The 14676-nt window shown below is 40.0% G+C and overlaps 1 protein-coding gene across 5 annotated transcripts in view; it reads left to right on the forward strand.

Moving 5' to 3' along the window:
* The window catches only part of MTCL1 (microtubule crosslinking factor 1), a 181485-nt gene that overhangs the window by 15628 nt on the left and 151181 nt on the right, over nt 1–14676 (forward strand). For all 5 annotated transcript variants that reach the window (XM_073331570.2, XM_073331571.2, XM_073331573.2 and 2 more), the window contains exons 2-3: nt 6559–6783; nt 8624–8782. In XM_073331570.2, coding sequence (XP_073187671.1) covers nt 6559–6783; nt 8624–8782 — 384 coding nt within the window. The remainder of the gene's footprint in view (nt 1–6558; nt 6784–8623; nt 8783–14676) is intronic.

Consider the following 14676-nt stretch of genomic DNA (forward strand, 5'->3'; position numbering starts at 1 on the left):
ATCCCTCACCCCCTCCTGCACCCCAATCCGCTGCCTCAGCCCAATGAAAGTGAGTGAGGGTGGGATAGAGTGAGCGACGGAGGGAGAGGGGAATGTAATGAGCAGGGTGGGGCCTCGGGGAAGGGGCAGGGCCTTTGGGGAAAGTGTGGGGTAGATCCTGGGTTGCCCTTAAATTCAAAAAGTGATCTTGGGTGTAAAAAGGTTGGAGACCATTAGACTAGATGATCATGATGCTCCCTTCAAACCGTAAAGTCTATGAGTCTGTGAGTCTTTCAGACATACAGAGAAGTAAAGATCATCATGCTCTCCACCTTGTCTTGCAATTGAAATGGCCACTTTGGGATATTGGAGCAGAGTGTATGTATATGTGTGTATATATATATTTTATATAAATAAAATAATAATCAGGTCCCTGTTTAAGTACAGGTCCATCCTCTCAGTAATATATTCTTTTATAAACCATATCATATCAGTTCCCTTTTACTAGATGAACAGACATTTCTTTTATGTATTTATTTGCTTTGACTTCTACTAAGTCCCCATTCCAAGCTCTCTATGCAATTTTACAAAATTAAAATATACTATATGAAAGTTCATATTCAGAACACACGTAAGAAGCAATATCCTAATAATGTTTGTTCACCCACAATAATAATGAAAACAATCCTTAATGAAGACATGGGTTGAATCCATCCGTCATTTCCAATTCTCTCTCAACCAGACTGAATCTTTTTCTTATGCTTCTAAGTTTGAGAGCTATTAAGGTTCTCCTGTGCTTATGCTTTAACATCAATGATGACTGACATGTTTTCCTCCACTGTGGCTTGATTAGTACATTTAAAAACCTGAGCCATTATAGTTTCAACTGCAATTTCCACTTCTCTGAGTCTTTTCTCCATGTCTGTTGTGAGGATTGCAAATTGTCACTCTTAGTATTCACATCATCTAAGAGGCTCCAGATAGAATTCTTTCAAGCCATATAACCAAACCTTCAGGCTAGTCACTCTGATACTGTTTTTATGCTTTGGGAGTTCCCCCTGAGAGGTCTGCGAGGCTGAAGTGTGCAGTGTAAAAAGGAGGCATCTTTCTCATTCTTGGCTGTGGGTGTTAATTTAGATGTGTTTCAGCACTGGTTTTCACTGAGCATTGACTCTGATGTATGCTATTTTATAGTATACTATGATCAGGCTTTAAAAAAGGGAGCCAATGTGCTGACACTCCATGGTTACACGCCTGCTCTCTTTAGCAACAGACTCTGCCCTTTAACACCACCTGAAACACTGTTAGTGCTTCTGAGCATCTTCAGAGAAGAATAAACTGTTACTGAACAATGTTTTCATTTACAATGGACAAACATGCATCTCTTCTGCATAGGCATACCTGCCTTTTTGCCACTGTTTTTGTTTCCTTCGTTAGGAGCAAGGTCAGACCCTTATTTTGGACCATGAAAGGGTAACCCCTTTCTCCATAAATTGTGTTGAGGTTCTCTGTCTCTCACACAGAATCTCCAAGTGCTATTGTGCAAAATCACATTCTGAAAACCACATCTGATGTTTGGAGCTGACTTTATATTTCAGAGTAATAGGACTTTGCACCAGCAGTTCCACTTTTTAGTATTTCAAATAGATTTTCCTGATTTTGTCACATGAAGATGTTCAGTCTATTCCTTTTTGCTTGGCTGGAGAGTTGCACATTGATACAAGCTCCAGAAAACATGAGTGGAACAATTCTTAGGCTGCCCAAGTAGCAGTGTCAGGGATAACAATATGTGCAGATTATGGCTATTTCCCCACAACATACTGTGAAACCAACAAGTTCCTTGGGGTACATATTGGCAGAGGCTATATTTTATTTTATCTATTTGTTCATATAGTATTCAGCACTAAATAAAGTACACAGTGAGGGTGAAGACTACTTTACTCATTCCCTTATGCGGTCAGAAAAGTTTGTGCCGTCATTTGAAATCTGCACTCAAATGCCTTGTAGTACAACTCTGAAACTCACCTATGTGCTGAAGAACAGCCCCTTTGCCATCAAAAAGATTAAGAGGGTGGGTTCTAGTACATTAAGAGGGTGATTTCTAGTTCATCCCCGAAGTTATATTTGAAATAAATGAAATCTTATAGATGTATAAAAGAGTCCAGAGGCAAGTATAACAAATGATGACAAGCTTTCAAACTAAGAGCTATGAGCAGAAAGATTAAGTGAATTTAACATGTGTAGTCTACAGTAAAAACAAAGGGCAGAGTTGACAGTCTACAGAAGTATAATTCACACCAGCTTGAGCAGTTTTGCTGGGAATCATTAGAATGGAATGATTGAAGGAGGGGACTGGAGTCAATTGTCCAGCTAATAGTGGCCCCAGGATGAGACCTGGGCGACCATTGGCAGGAGGTTCTAGGTCTGAGTCTAGAGACCAGTTGGTTGAGAATTTGAGACAGGAAAGAAGTCAAGAGTGGACCATTTGGAGGTTCTTAAGAAGCAGCAAAGTGGGCTCAATTTTTCTTAGCTTCACTGCTCATTAAGGTCAAGTTAATCTGTCCAGGTTTGTGGGCAGGCATAGTTTGATCTGGGGTTGACACTCAGGGTATTGGGGACTTTGGTTTGACTGCGATGGTTGTGTCAATGGTTGGGATTGTTAGTGAGGTGACAAGAGATTAACTTTCCAATTTGGATTGTAATTAGTAGTTTTTGATATGTGCATAATCCTTATAGCCATAATTACTTCAACCCCTTTGTTGGATTATTTGATTCTGGGAAGCGGACAGATTACCTAGATGCAAGTACTGGATTGGATGAGAAAGACGTGTAACAGGTGCTAGAAGTGTTTTCTGTAGGCATTACTTGGGGTTCATGGCTGAAGGATGGGCCTTTGCTTTTGGCATGTGGAGTAAGGGCAAGGAGTTATAAACAGTGCCCCATGAATTCTGCAGCAATGGATGCCATCCGCTGCCATGATAGTGTGCTTTGGAATCTTTCATTTAAAATCAAATAATGTTTCTAACCCTTATGGTTGTGAAGATAATTTTAAAAATGTGAACTGACTCTGCACCTAACCAGAGTAGACATTCTGAGTCAGTGGAGAGCCTTAAACAATATCTTTGACATGTATGAATGCCCCCCTTCATCCCAATGTGTTGTTAATTCTGAAATCTAAAGATGCCAATTTCAAAGTCAACACTTAAGCACATTAGTAAATAACACATTACCAAGCTGTCATCCTCATGTTCCAAAGACACAACTGTCCCCTAAGCTGCTGCCGAAACGTCCAGCTTCCCTCTCCGTTAAAAAATTTAAAGTGCTGCTATGCCTTATGTATGCAGAAATGTACAGCATAGTGAAAATGTGGGGACAGCAAAAAAACAAACAAAAAACCTAACCAAAACAAAATTTATTAAAATAAATAAGACAGGGCTACTGTATCATATTTTTTATTTCTTATTTCATTCATTAAAAAGCTTCTTTTTAAACAAATATTCTTGCCAGTTTCATTTATGTTCAGTCTACTACACCAGAATGCTATAGAAACCAGGGAACTTGCTACAGTACTTAGATTCAGCTTGCCATGAAGTACCCAGGGCTGGATTATATATAGTATTTTGAAAGATTTCTGTTCAATTTGGTGTGTGTAGGGTTTACTTCAGTGTTATAGTGTGTTATTTGTGGTTAATTAATTGACTTGAAACGTAATGGTATGTCTTCACTGCAGAGTTAACTCACGTTTTTTACACTCGAGTTACTCCTCCTGAATTAGTCTACCTTGAATGAGAGTAACCACACTGAAATAACACTTTAATTGCTGTGTTCACACTGGTGCTGCGCTTGTGTTTTTCCCTAAGGCTTCTGAGGGCACATCCCATGATTCTTAATGCTGCAGTATGTTAAGTCATGCTATGAGTTCTTTCACAGTGTATTGTGTGAGAACTTGTCTGTCCTTTCTGAGCACCCAGGGAGGATTATGGGAAGGCAGTGGAGGACTGGAGGTAGTCAAGCCTGCATCCACACTGCAACATTGTTGTGCTAGCAGCTGATGAGTTGTGTGCACCCAAGCTTTAGCCTATATCCCTTGATGGGCTAGCTAATTCAAGTTGAAAAACACTCAAGGTAAGGGTTTTTTGTGTGTGAAAGAGAGCTGAGTTAGTGGCAACGCTCAATTTATAACTCAAGTTAACTTTGCAGTGAATATAAGCCCTTGTTGTTAATAAAGTTAAGCAAAGATGGATGCTCCTTGTTTTGGCCAGGATGTTGTAAAGAGAACAAGCATCCAATACTAATTCGTTAGCAAAGATAAGATGGGAGATAATGAGCTTAAGGTGGAACAAGATAAATGTAGGTTAAATATTGGGAGAAATAAAACTACATATACAGTTGGGTCAATGGCCAAGGGAAGTTGTGAAATTACTATAATTGGATACGGTCAAGGCTAGCTTAAACACACACCTATTAGAAGTGATTTAGAAATACATTCATCTTGCCATGCTGCGGGGGACTGGCATAAAATGATGCATCCAGAGTGATTCATGACAAGTCTGTAAGTCCCACATCGGTGTGTCTTCCATTTGTTAGGGTAACTTGATAACTTTCAGTTATGTTTGAGTTTAAAGGGACATTGCCAACTAAAAATCATACGCTTGGCCAGTGTGTGGCTAGCCCCTGTGTAGGCATTTTGGGTGTGGTGACGGAGGTGAAGACAAAAGGAGCTCCCACCTCTTTTCTCCAGCTCAAGGGCTGATCATGATCCTGTTGATGAGTATGTTCCCTGCTCCTCCTTGTGTCTTGTGGGTATAGGTAAGTGAAAGAAAGGAGGGGAGGGAAACATTGTGGGAAGGTTTGGGTCACAACCCTACCTTTCTACTCCCATTCTAGTCTGCATTTGAAAGGGGGATATGTACACCCCTTTCAAGGATTGGATAAATTCCATGCCAGTGAGCACCACCTCAGAACCCCTGGCAGAATTTTAAGAAGAAATGAACAATATGATAGGTACTGATGTTTATATTACTGTAGCATCCAGAAGTCCTAATTGTAGTTGAACACCCATTGTGATTGACACTGTATAAATATGTGTATAGACAAGATCTCTGTCCCAGGGAGATTACAGTCTAAGACCCCGATCCAGCGAACACTTATGAACATGCTCAACTTTACACATGTGAATAGTTCCATTGAAGTGAATAGTACCGTAACCCACGTGTACAATTAAGCTTGTGCAACAGTGTTTGCAGGATGGGGAATAAGAAGACAAGTCACATAAGAAGTATGTGTGTGGGGGGAGGTGGAAAAAAAAGAGTAGGAACTGAAAACTTAGAAAGGGGAACAAGAAGGATGTCATATGCTTAGCTTATGCATGTTTTAGAAGCAAGAAATTCAATTATTAGCTGAAAGTAGGCAGGAGACAAATAACGTTGAAAATACTGCAGATCTACTATGTAACATTTTTTCCCCTGTGAATATTGCTAATACTGCTTGATTCTGTTGCTCATTAAAATACATAACTGTGCCTTTTTGATTTGGCTAATAATATACGGCAGCTGTATCAGTCATTCTGGAGGATTTTATGGTGGAGAACATCTCCTGTCCTTGCTTTTTGCCTTGGCACAAGTCCTGTCTCATTTTAAACTTAGTTAATAATAGAGCCATAGAGATCCCCTGAGCCACCATGTAGTAATTTAATGGCCTATACCCCTGAGCTGGAAGGCCCATATAAGAGTTTTAGCTCAAAAGCATCAATCACGCACAGATTAAATGAATGGGAATGATAGAGCTTATCCTCCTTCAGAAGCGGTTTACCCTGCTGTAAACATTTATATCTGACTTTAGCGAGCATGTTCCACTCCTGGTATAATTTAGAATTGGGACAATTAAAAGATTTGCTGGAAGGCATGACCTGTTTACATTCATGTTGACACAGGTACTTTTCTGCCCATGTGATTCTGGGATTGGCAAGTGTGTAGTGCACACACCCTGCCTAGGTGAGGGAGGGGCTTTTCAACTGACCAGGAATTCAATGTGCATTCACTAAAAGACTTGGACATAAAGCATTCTGAGGTGGAACAGTTGATTATTTGGCTGAAAGTTGAAAAGTTCATGTTGCAAAGATTTATTAAAGGGGGAAAGAACATTTTATTTCTTCAAAGTACTCTCTATTATAAAGACATCACACAGAGAAATTCAGGCACTTAAGTAGGTTTGCTATAATTCTGATGAAATAAACAATCAGCTAAGATAATGGCTAATTATTATGTAAATTTCATTTTAATTCACTTGAAGAAGGAAGGAATTATGTTGTTATTGGTTTCAGGAGACAGATACACATCCTGGTAACGCTGGTCCATTCTTAATTACCATGGCAATTAAAACAAATAAAACAGACATTCATTAATGTAATTCAACATAACTATTCTAGTAAGGGATAATATTGATATTCCCATGACATCTGGAGCTGCATATTGCAATCTGCATCACCTTTTTGATATTATATCTTGACAAGCATGTTTCTTTTTTATTCTCCTGGATGAAATTTAGAGATCTAATGGAGAGTGTTTTGGCTTTTCACAGGATGAATTGGATGAACTTCGAGCTGAAATGGAGGAGATGCGTGACAGTTATTTAGAGGAAGATGTTTATCAGCTGCAGGAACTCCGGAAAGAGCTGGACCGTGCAAACAAGAACTGTCGCATCCTGCAGTATCGTCTCAGGAAAGCAGAACAGAAAAGTTTGAAAGTTGCGCAGACAGGCCAAGTGGATGGAGAGCTCATTAGAAGTTTGGAGCAAGATTTAAAGGTGGGTAAGGTACTTGTTTGGAGTATATTCGTAGGAAAAAGTGAAAGGACACAATCTTAGTCTCTTGTCAAAATAATAGATATAAAAGTAACATAAAACAATTATTTGTATTTCTCAAAATATCAGACCCAGTTTTCCTTATTTCTTGGCAGAAAGCAAATGTGCAACTTAATTTCATGAAAAAAGGGACTTAACTAAATGAAAACTATACACAAATTCAAATGAAAGGAACACAATCAAGTTACATTTCTATCTTGTTCACCTTTGCCTTATCCTGTCAATCAGGGTTGGAGGCTGTTGTTGTTCATCTCCAAGTGTTATTGTCAAGAGCATCTTCCAAGCTGACACCAGCCTCCTTCGTGGTGTTCTTCAGAGTCTCAAACTACTGGGTCTCCCTCATGGTCTTTGTCCCATGACTACTAGCTCTTGTCCTTTCTGGCCAACATATCTTGTCATCTCAAGTGACCAAGCCATCTCTGTCAATGCTCCCTCAGCTGCATGTGGCTGGAATACAATAGCCTTTGTCCATTTTTTACTGCCATTAGGTGAAGCACTTGCATGCCGCTTCCGGTTGATGCCCTAGTATAGTACTGATATATTCCCTGAAGGTGAAGATCATAGAGCATGTGTGACTGGCACAACTTTTACAAAGCAGCTGGCTGGGCCTGATGTTCTTGGTTTGAAACTGAAGTTCTTTCTCCTAGATGGACTGCCTGCCACAGCTAACCAGCCCCACCTGCCCAGAGCAATCTGGCTCTAAAGTGCTAGACACCCCAACCTTTTAACACTCCCACTTCCAGTTAAGAACACCTCTGCCACGAGAAGGCAAGTGGTAGGAGTTTAGCAGTCAGAGGCTTTGTATTGCGCCAACTGCATGAGGCATTTTCTAGGGTGTGAGAACTGATCCTCAAACCCACCTCAGCCATAATAGTTCTTTAGGAGTTATGTTAATAGATTTCTCGTAAAAATGATTTTCTTTCTGTATTACCAAAAATCGTAGACTACTGTATCTAAATTTTAAAAATCTAATATATTTTCAACATTTATGCTGTTTATTTCCTCTTTTTGCATTTCACTTAGCTTGGAAAATTGAAAATACGCTAATTAAAATCATGTTTCCTTTTAGTCAGTTCCAATTCATGGTGATCATCCCTTAGCAGTTTGGTACAATGTTTGGGTTGCAGACACTGTTGAAAAATACCATTCCTATAAAAATAAACAGTTTATATTGAAATAATTTTGTGGAAATGTTTCCATTTACGTTAAGCTTTGTAAAAACAGAGTTCAGTTATGCTGGAACTAGAACGTGCAAAATAAAAAGCTTCCTGCAACTGCTATCGTATTGCAGTTCAAAATCAGCTTCGCTTTTCTAAATATGTCTGGGAGGAATATTCATCCTTGCCTGTGTTAAGCTGAACCTAGCAAACCTGTGTAGTCTTCTTTATTTTTTGGTTTTCTTGTCACTTTTACCTAGTACTGACTGCTGTTGATGCAGCAAGACCTGGTAGATGAGGCTGCCACACAGGTGCTGTTTTGATCAAAACTGTGATCTGTCAATTTTAACAGTATAACTTCTGCATTTTTATTATTATTATTATTATGCTATCCCTAGGGTTTCTGAGCTTGATATGTCAAGGGAAATGCTTTGATAACTCTGAAGTTCCCATCTTCATTTTCTCCATTGGAAACATGAATGTAAATTCTCCTATGGTTTGAGTATTCAAAACTGGGTCTAATAATTTAAATTGAAGATCCCTTGATTATCCAAGATTATAATGTATGTATATTGCATGTTCAGGTAGTTAGATTTCTTATGTGGTGTTTATGCTATTCTAACCAGGTAGCCAAAGATGTATCTGTCAGACTGCACCATGAACTGGAGAGTGTGGAGGAGAAACGTGCGAAAGCAGAAGATGAGAACGAAATCCTTCGGCAGCAGATCATTGAGGTGGAAATATCCAAACAGGCACTACAAAATGAGCTGGACAGGTTGAAAGAGGTAAGCACTAGCCAGGAAAATTATGCAGAACCATGTTCTTGGTTTAAATGGAAAGCTTGTTATCAAAGCATTTTAGAATGTTTCTGAAACAAAGATATTAAAATACCTTCTTCCATTGGAGCTGCTGATACAATTGGCACTGATAATCATCTGCAAAATCTTTTTATTTGCCCAGTGGCATTCATAATTTAGAATCCATTGAGAAGCCATCAACTATTTTTTATCCAGTGCCCATTACGGTGCGTATACCCCATTTTCCTGCATGCCTCAGTTTTTACAAAGGCAAAGCTCCCATTGACTTCAATATGATAATGTAAGATCTGGGAGTTTTGCTTATGTTAGGATTGAGTAAATCCTACAAGATTTGTTCCTGAAAGGTTAATTTAGATTGACAGAATAAATCTTGGCTTACCTTACTAGTTGACATCAGTTGGACTACTGGTGGAGCAAGGCAGGTAGGAATTGGTTTGTAATGCACAAAAACCATTGAACTGAGAAACAAAAATGTTGTGTGTTAGGAAAAGGAATAATTTCTTGACACATATTCATAATGGATACAATGATGCTGCTTGGATGGAAGTGAAGTGAGGAATGGACGATACAATAAAGGAAGATGGAAGACCAAACATGGCTCATACCCTGGTCTATGGTAGCATCTCTTTTCTTGTCACAGTACAGCATATTGGTAGCCCACTGTCTCTGGCCGTTCTTAAACCAGATTGAGATAGAACATTTAAACATAATGAGGTAAGCCATTTATCCTCTGAGCTGTGGACAGATTTAGAGAGCTGGTGTAATTATGTGCTTATTTTAATCTTTCAAACAATGCTTGTGAATCAACTGGCACAAAACCTGATTCATTGTATAAGGTTGACAAACCGTATTTAATTTCTGTGTGCATTTGGGTTGTGACGAGAATGAGCTCATTGCAACAACTTTGGAGTTTACTATACATAAAGTGGCAGATCCTCAGCTGGTGTAAACTTCAGTGGAGCTATGTCAGTTTATACCACCTGAGGATTTGCCCCAAAAGCACAGTCTGATTGATGCCTTAGTTATAGAGAGTTTTGTTTATTTGTTTTTTTAGTTTAAGCTATTTGCAGATGCTGTGCTTATAGGGCATCATAATTTGCTAAAAGACATGGCAAGCACATGCCATACAAAACCCTGCCATCCACTATACAAGCTGTTTTTTATAACTAGCTGTGCATTGTTGTAATGCACTGGTTATCAAACTGCAATCCAGAGAGCCTCCTGCCTGGTGGTCTGTAGGAGGAAGTATTTTGAGAACCAAGGTATGGCTGATCAGAGCAATGGGAGACCAAATGGTCCAACAAAGGAAAATTCTCTATGGAAAGGATAGAACGATAGGATTCAGTCAAGCTGAGGACCTGTTAGGGAATAGGTAGGGCATAAGCTCCGAGCCAGTTATTAAAAATGTACCAAATATTTGTCTGTATTGAGTGCCGGAGGTTCACTTAGCACTGAAAATGAAGAAGTGGTTCCTGCCTTAAAGAGCTTACAACCAAATAACTGGAAAATGCCGTTTATCTTCAGCATTATTTGATAGAGACAAAGCTGTAAAGGAATATAGTGTAGACATGCTGGTAGGAAAGTTAGTCCATTGGTAATCAGTAGAAAAGCCATCCTAAAGGCCGTTCAGAAAATCCTTCATCTTTTGTATACTGTAATGTTCTTGGAGGCCTTTGCAAGGTGTGATGATGGCCTCAGAATCAGGAAGCTGTATAACAATCTCTGTCATCCTTTTAATAAATAAATAAACAAGGCTTCTGTTCAGATTGCTGTGATCCACCATGCCAGGTTTAAATGTTTTAATCTGGAAGGAAGGGAGAAGAATATGTTTCTTGCTCAAGATGAGGACAGTAATGCATACTGAGAGACAAACTCTGGTCCCCTCCACCTGGCCATAGCAGGCCCTTAACCATAGAAAAGATGCTCAGTAGCTGTGCAGATGGGAGGGAGATAGGATTTGGAGACCCTGCACTGAATTCCGCAGAGCTCTGCATTGTAAGAGCAACCTGCAGCCAAGTGCAGAGGGAGAGGAGGAGTGGCAAAGTGGGGTGTCAGGGAAGGGGCAATCAATCCACAGTTACGGGGATAGGATGGATGTGCACTGGCTGTGAGGACTGTTACAGCCCTGTGGTTGCAGTTGTGGCTGTAATGTGCCTTTGTGACTATTATGCAGGATGGGGAGTAGGACTACTCCTTCCTCCCAAGCCCAGCCTCTGACAGAGGTTTCCAGTGTGTAGCCTAGCCATTGTACCTATGTCCTGGGATCTAGGATTTGATCCTAGGTTGGGATAATGTTGTAGATAAAATTATTAAAAAAACCCCTACAATAAAAGAATGTTGAAGTTGTGAAGTTCAGCTCTCATAAGTTAGGAAATGCCAGAATTAAGGCTTCCTGTGCAACCATAACTTGACCTTTTTGGTGCATGTGCATTATGATACAGTCTTTTAAATTACATGATTACAAACTATTTTTTCCACAGGACCCCTGCCCTATTCAAGGCATAGGTAGGATGGTGCTCACTGAGTGGGTAGTTAATGTACAAAAATTTGATTATCAGCTCTTCAGTCTAGCAGACAAAGATATAACAAGATCCAATATCTGGAAGCTGAAGCTAGACAAATTCAGACTGGAAATAAGGTGAAAAAAATGTAACAGTGAGGGTAATTAACTGTTGGAACAATTTACCAAAGGTCGTGGTGGATTCTCCATCACTGACAATTGTTAAATCAAGACTGGATGTTTTTCAAAAAGATCTACTCTATTTCAAACAGGAATTAATTCAGGGAAGTCCTATGGTGTGTGTTATATAGAAGGTCAGACTAGATGATCACAGTGGTCCCTTCTGGCTTTATAATCTATGAAGTTCTCTTTATCCTCATCATTCAGCATGTGACTCCATGCATTATTTACTACACACCATCCAAACATTGAACAGAAGAGAATTATTGATTTCCTCTTGGGTTTTCTTATGGTGCTCTCTCATCATAGTATCTAAGTGCTTCACAAACATTAATGAATTTATCTTCATAATACCCTTGCCCTTGTGAGATGAAGTAATATTATCCCAGGTTTAGAGATGGGGAACTGATGCACAGAACTGTCAAAAGTATCAACTCCTTTTGGGTCCCACATCTGAGAAGCCTAGGACCTGATTGTTTCAGAATTCTTAGCATTTTATAGCACTTTATATATTCAGAGCAGAGCTCCCATTGAGCTGCAGCTGTCAGTGCTCAGCACTTCTGCAAATCAGACCTCAGTTGTCTCAGTTTGGGTACCCAGAACATTGAGGAACAGACAGTGGCCAACCGTGAAAATGTTAGTTTATACAATTTGCCCAGCATCAAATAGGTGGTAGAGGCAGGGATAGAATTCAACTTTCTAGGGCAGCATTCAGCTGCCTTAATGAGACCCTCCTTTCTCTTCCTGCAGTAGCCTGCCTCATTCACTACACACCTTGCAGTTTCTATAGCAAATGAAGCTGGGGTCTTACAGACAACAGCCTCCTTCACTATACAATCCTGATTCATCCCCAAAGTGGATGAATCCTGTGGACTGAATGAGGCAGCGATCCTGTGAGAGAAATAGTATGTCATCATGTAACTAAAGACAGCATCATAATGTGTGTTCACAAGGAGGCACAGGCAACCTCTAATTCAGTCATTTCCTAACCTTTGAGTGCCTGACTTTGCAACCTTTATGTTCTTTAAACATTTGTGTGTGTGTGTGTGTGTGTGTAATTTTCTAAGATTTTTTTTAAGCTTACAAATTGAGAACACAAATTCCATTGTGTGGTACCATAATGACCCCTCAAGCCCCATGAGTCCACATCAGTGTTAGAATCTTCACAGCCTCATTCTTGGACATGACTGAACCATTTCAGCCAAAACTAAGAAAAACAACATAAACTCAGCCTGAGACACCTATCATGGAAAATTTTAACCTGAGTGGTTTATGTTTGGCAAAATTATAAGCAATGAAAATAGGTCCTTATAATGGAAAGCATCAGGCAACTTTAGCTTTAAGTGACACTACTTGTGTTGCATATAATATGGTTCAGTCTTTAAACTTCAGTAGCTGCCTAGAAATGGCAATGGACCATTCCTGCTCCACATTGCACAAAAGTATTGAAAATGCATAGAGCCTGCTTCTTTTCCCTGAGAGGAGAATAGATTGTGTCTTTTATTTGCAGCTGCTAAATGTATATTTTGATGTATTCTTTGTGCTTGGAGTTTTCAGCCAGCAAAGAGAAAAAGACAGATAGTGACATGGCAGGGTTCAAGTTGCTTGAAAAGGGTAGCCCTGCTGAAAAAGACAAAGAATGGGGAGGATTAGGAATGAAGTAGCAGCTGCAGAAAGATTTGACATGAATGTTATAAAATGGTTTAGCAAGAAATGAATGAGATTGTGTAACCAGGGAGAAAGGGGGATTTATTTTCTGTGGAAAAGCCGTATTGAGCAGCTGATAACCTTCTTCCGTTGTCATTGAAGGCATAAGGGCTGGTGGGGGTGAGGAGGGAGCACTTTCTCTGTCACTGGGAGCTGTGACATAACTGCCTCTCCTAGTTCCCCCTGTCCTGCACAGGCTCTCTTAGCTAATTCAAAGATAAAATCAATTGCATTTGGAATCCTTCCCGCTGAGTTAAAATCCCTTTTTCCCTCAGCATGCATGAATGGTGTTCTCCAGATTTCTTTATGCAGGAAATCACTTACAGTTATTGGAGGGCCTTTATTGTAACTGAGGCTTGTTATCATTCTCCGGAAGGAAGGCACAGGTAGAATGAGAAAGCGAGACAGTGAGAGGAAACAGGTCCTGTTCATTTTCATCTGAGAGGATGGAGAAATGAAGGTCTGGGGACGAGCAGTACTCTCGTTAGGGTGCATGAATTTAGATCAAAACTAAAGCATACTGTAAATGAGGTTCTGCAGGGTAGCTGCAAACTCTTTAAGACAATTGTGTCTCCCAGTGCTCTTCAATTTGGAAGATCACTTGGTAATAGAGATGCTCTCATGTACCCATCCCAGCCCTCAGCCCCACCCTACCCCTCCACTGCTTGGCTCTTGGAAAGTTCTTACTACAAAATACCACATAGGGCTTGAACAACCGCAGCTCAAGAACCGCTACTTTAAAGTAAAAGTTAATTTTCTTTTGTGGTTGAAATATTGTTAATACTGTTAAACAAAATGGAAGGCTGTATTAAGACACTAATAAAAATAGAAGTGACGGGTCACTGAACTGGCTTTATCCTATGCTGTTTAGAGCCAAATTCTGACCAGAGAGACACATGCACAACTCCTTTGAAGGCAGTGGAAGTAGAAAGGATGTGTCTGAGAGAAGAATTTAGCTTTATTTACATGATATGGTAAAACAAGCTGGAGGTTACTTGTCAGGGCTGTGCACAGGGAGTTATCCTCAGGATCCAGACCAACTGCTGGCTGCTCCTGGACTAACTGCTGCTAGGCAACAAATGAACCCAGTTATGCTGCCTTGGAACTGACAGAGTGGCCACAGCTCCTGATTGGCTGCTGGTTTAGCAGCACTGCTTATAAGCCTGGCCCCCACAACAGATAAGCGGCTCCTCAATGTGTACCATGCCCACAGCTGCATTTGCCCTTGTTTCAGTCTCCTCTCTGGTGTAAATATACAAGGTACCGGGTAAAGATCAGGCTTCAATTCCTTTGGCACAGTTCGCAGAATTTACTCCTCTAATGTATCATTTGGAGAACACACATCCTATCATCTATTAAGCTAAGACTCTATGATTCTGGTAGCGCTTGACAAAGTTCAGTCACTTCTCTAGTGAAGCTAGAGGGTGGATTCTCATAGCTTCTTAATTCTTTGTATCAAAAGCAAATATTTTTT

Source organism: Lepidochelys kempii, chromosome 2 (assembly GCF_965140285.1).
Source record: "Lepidochelys kempii isolate rLepKem1 chromosome 2, rLepKem1.hap1, whole genome shotgun sequence".
Taxonomy (NCBI): domain Eukaryota; kingdom Metazoa; phylum Chordata; order Testudines; family Cheloniidae; genus Lepidochelys; species Lepidochelys kempii.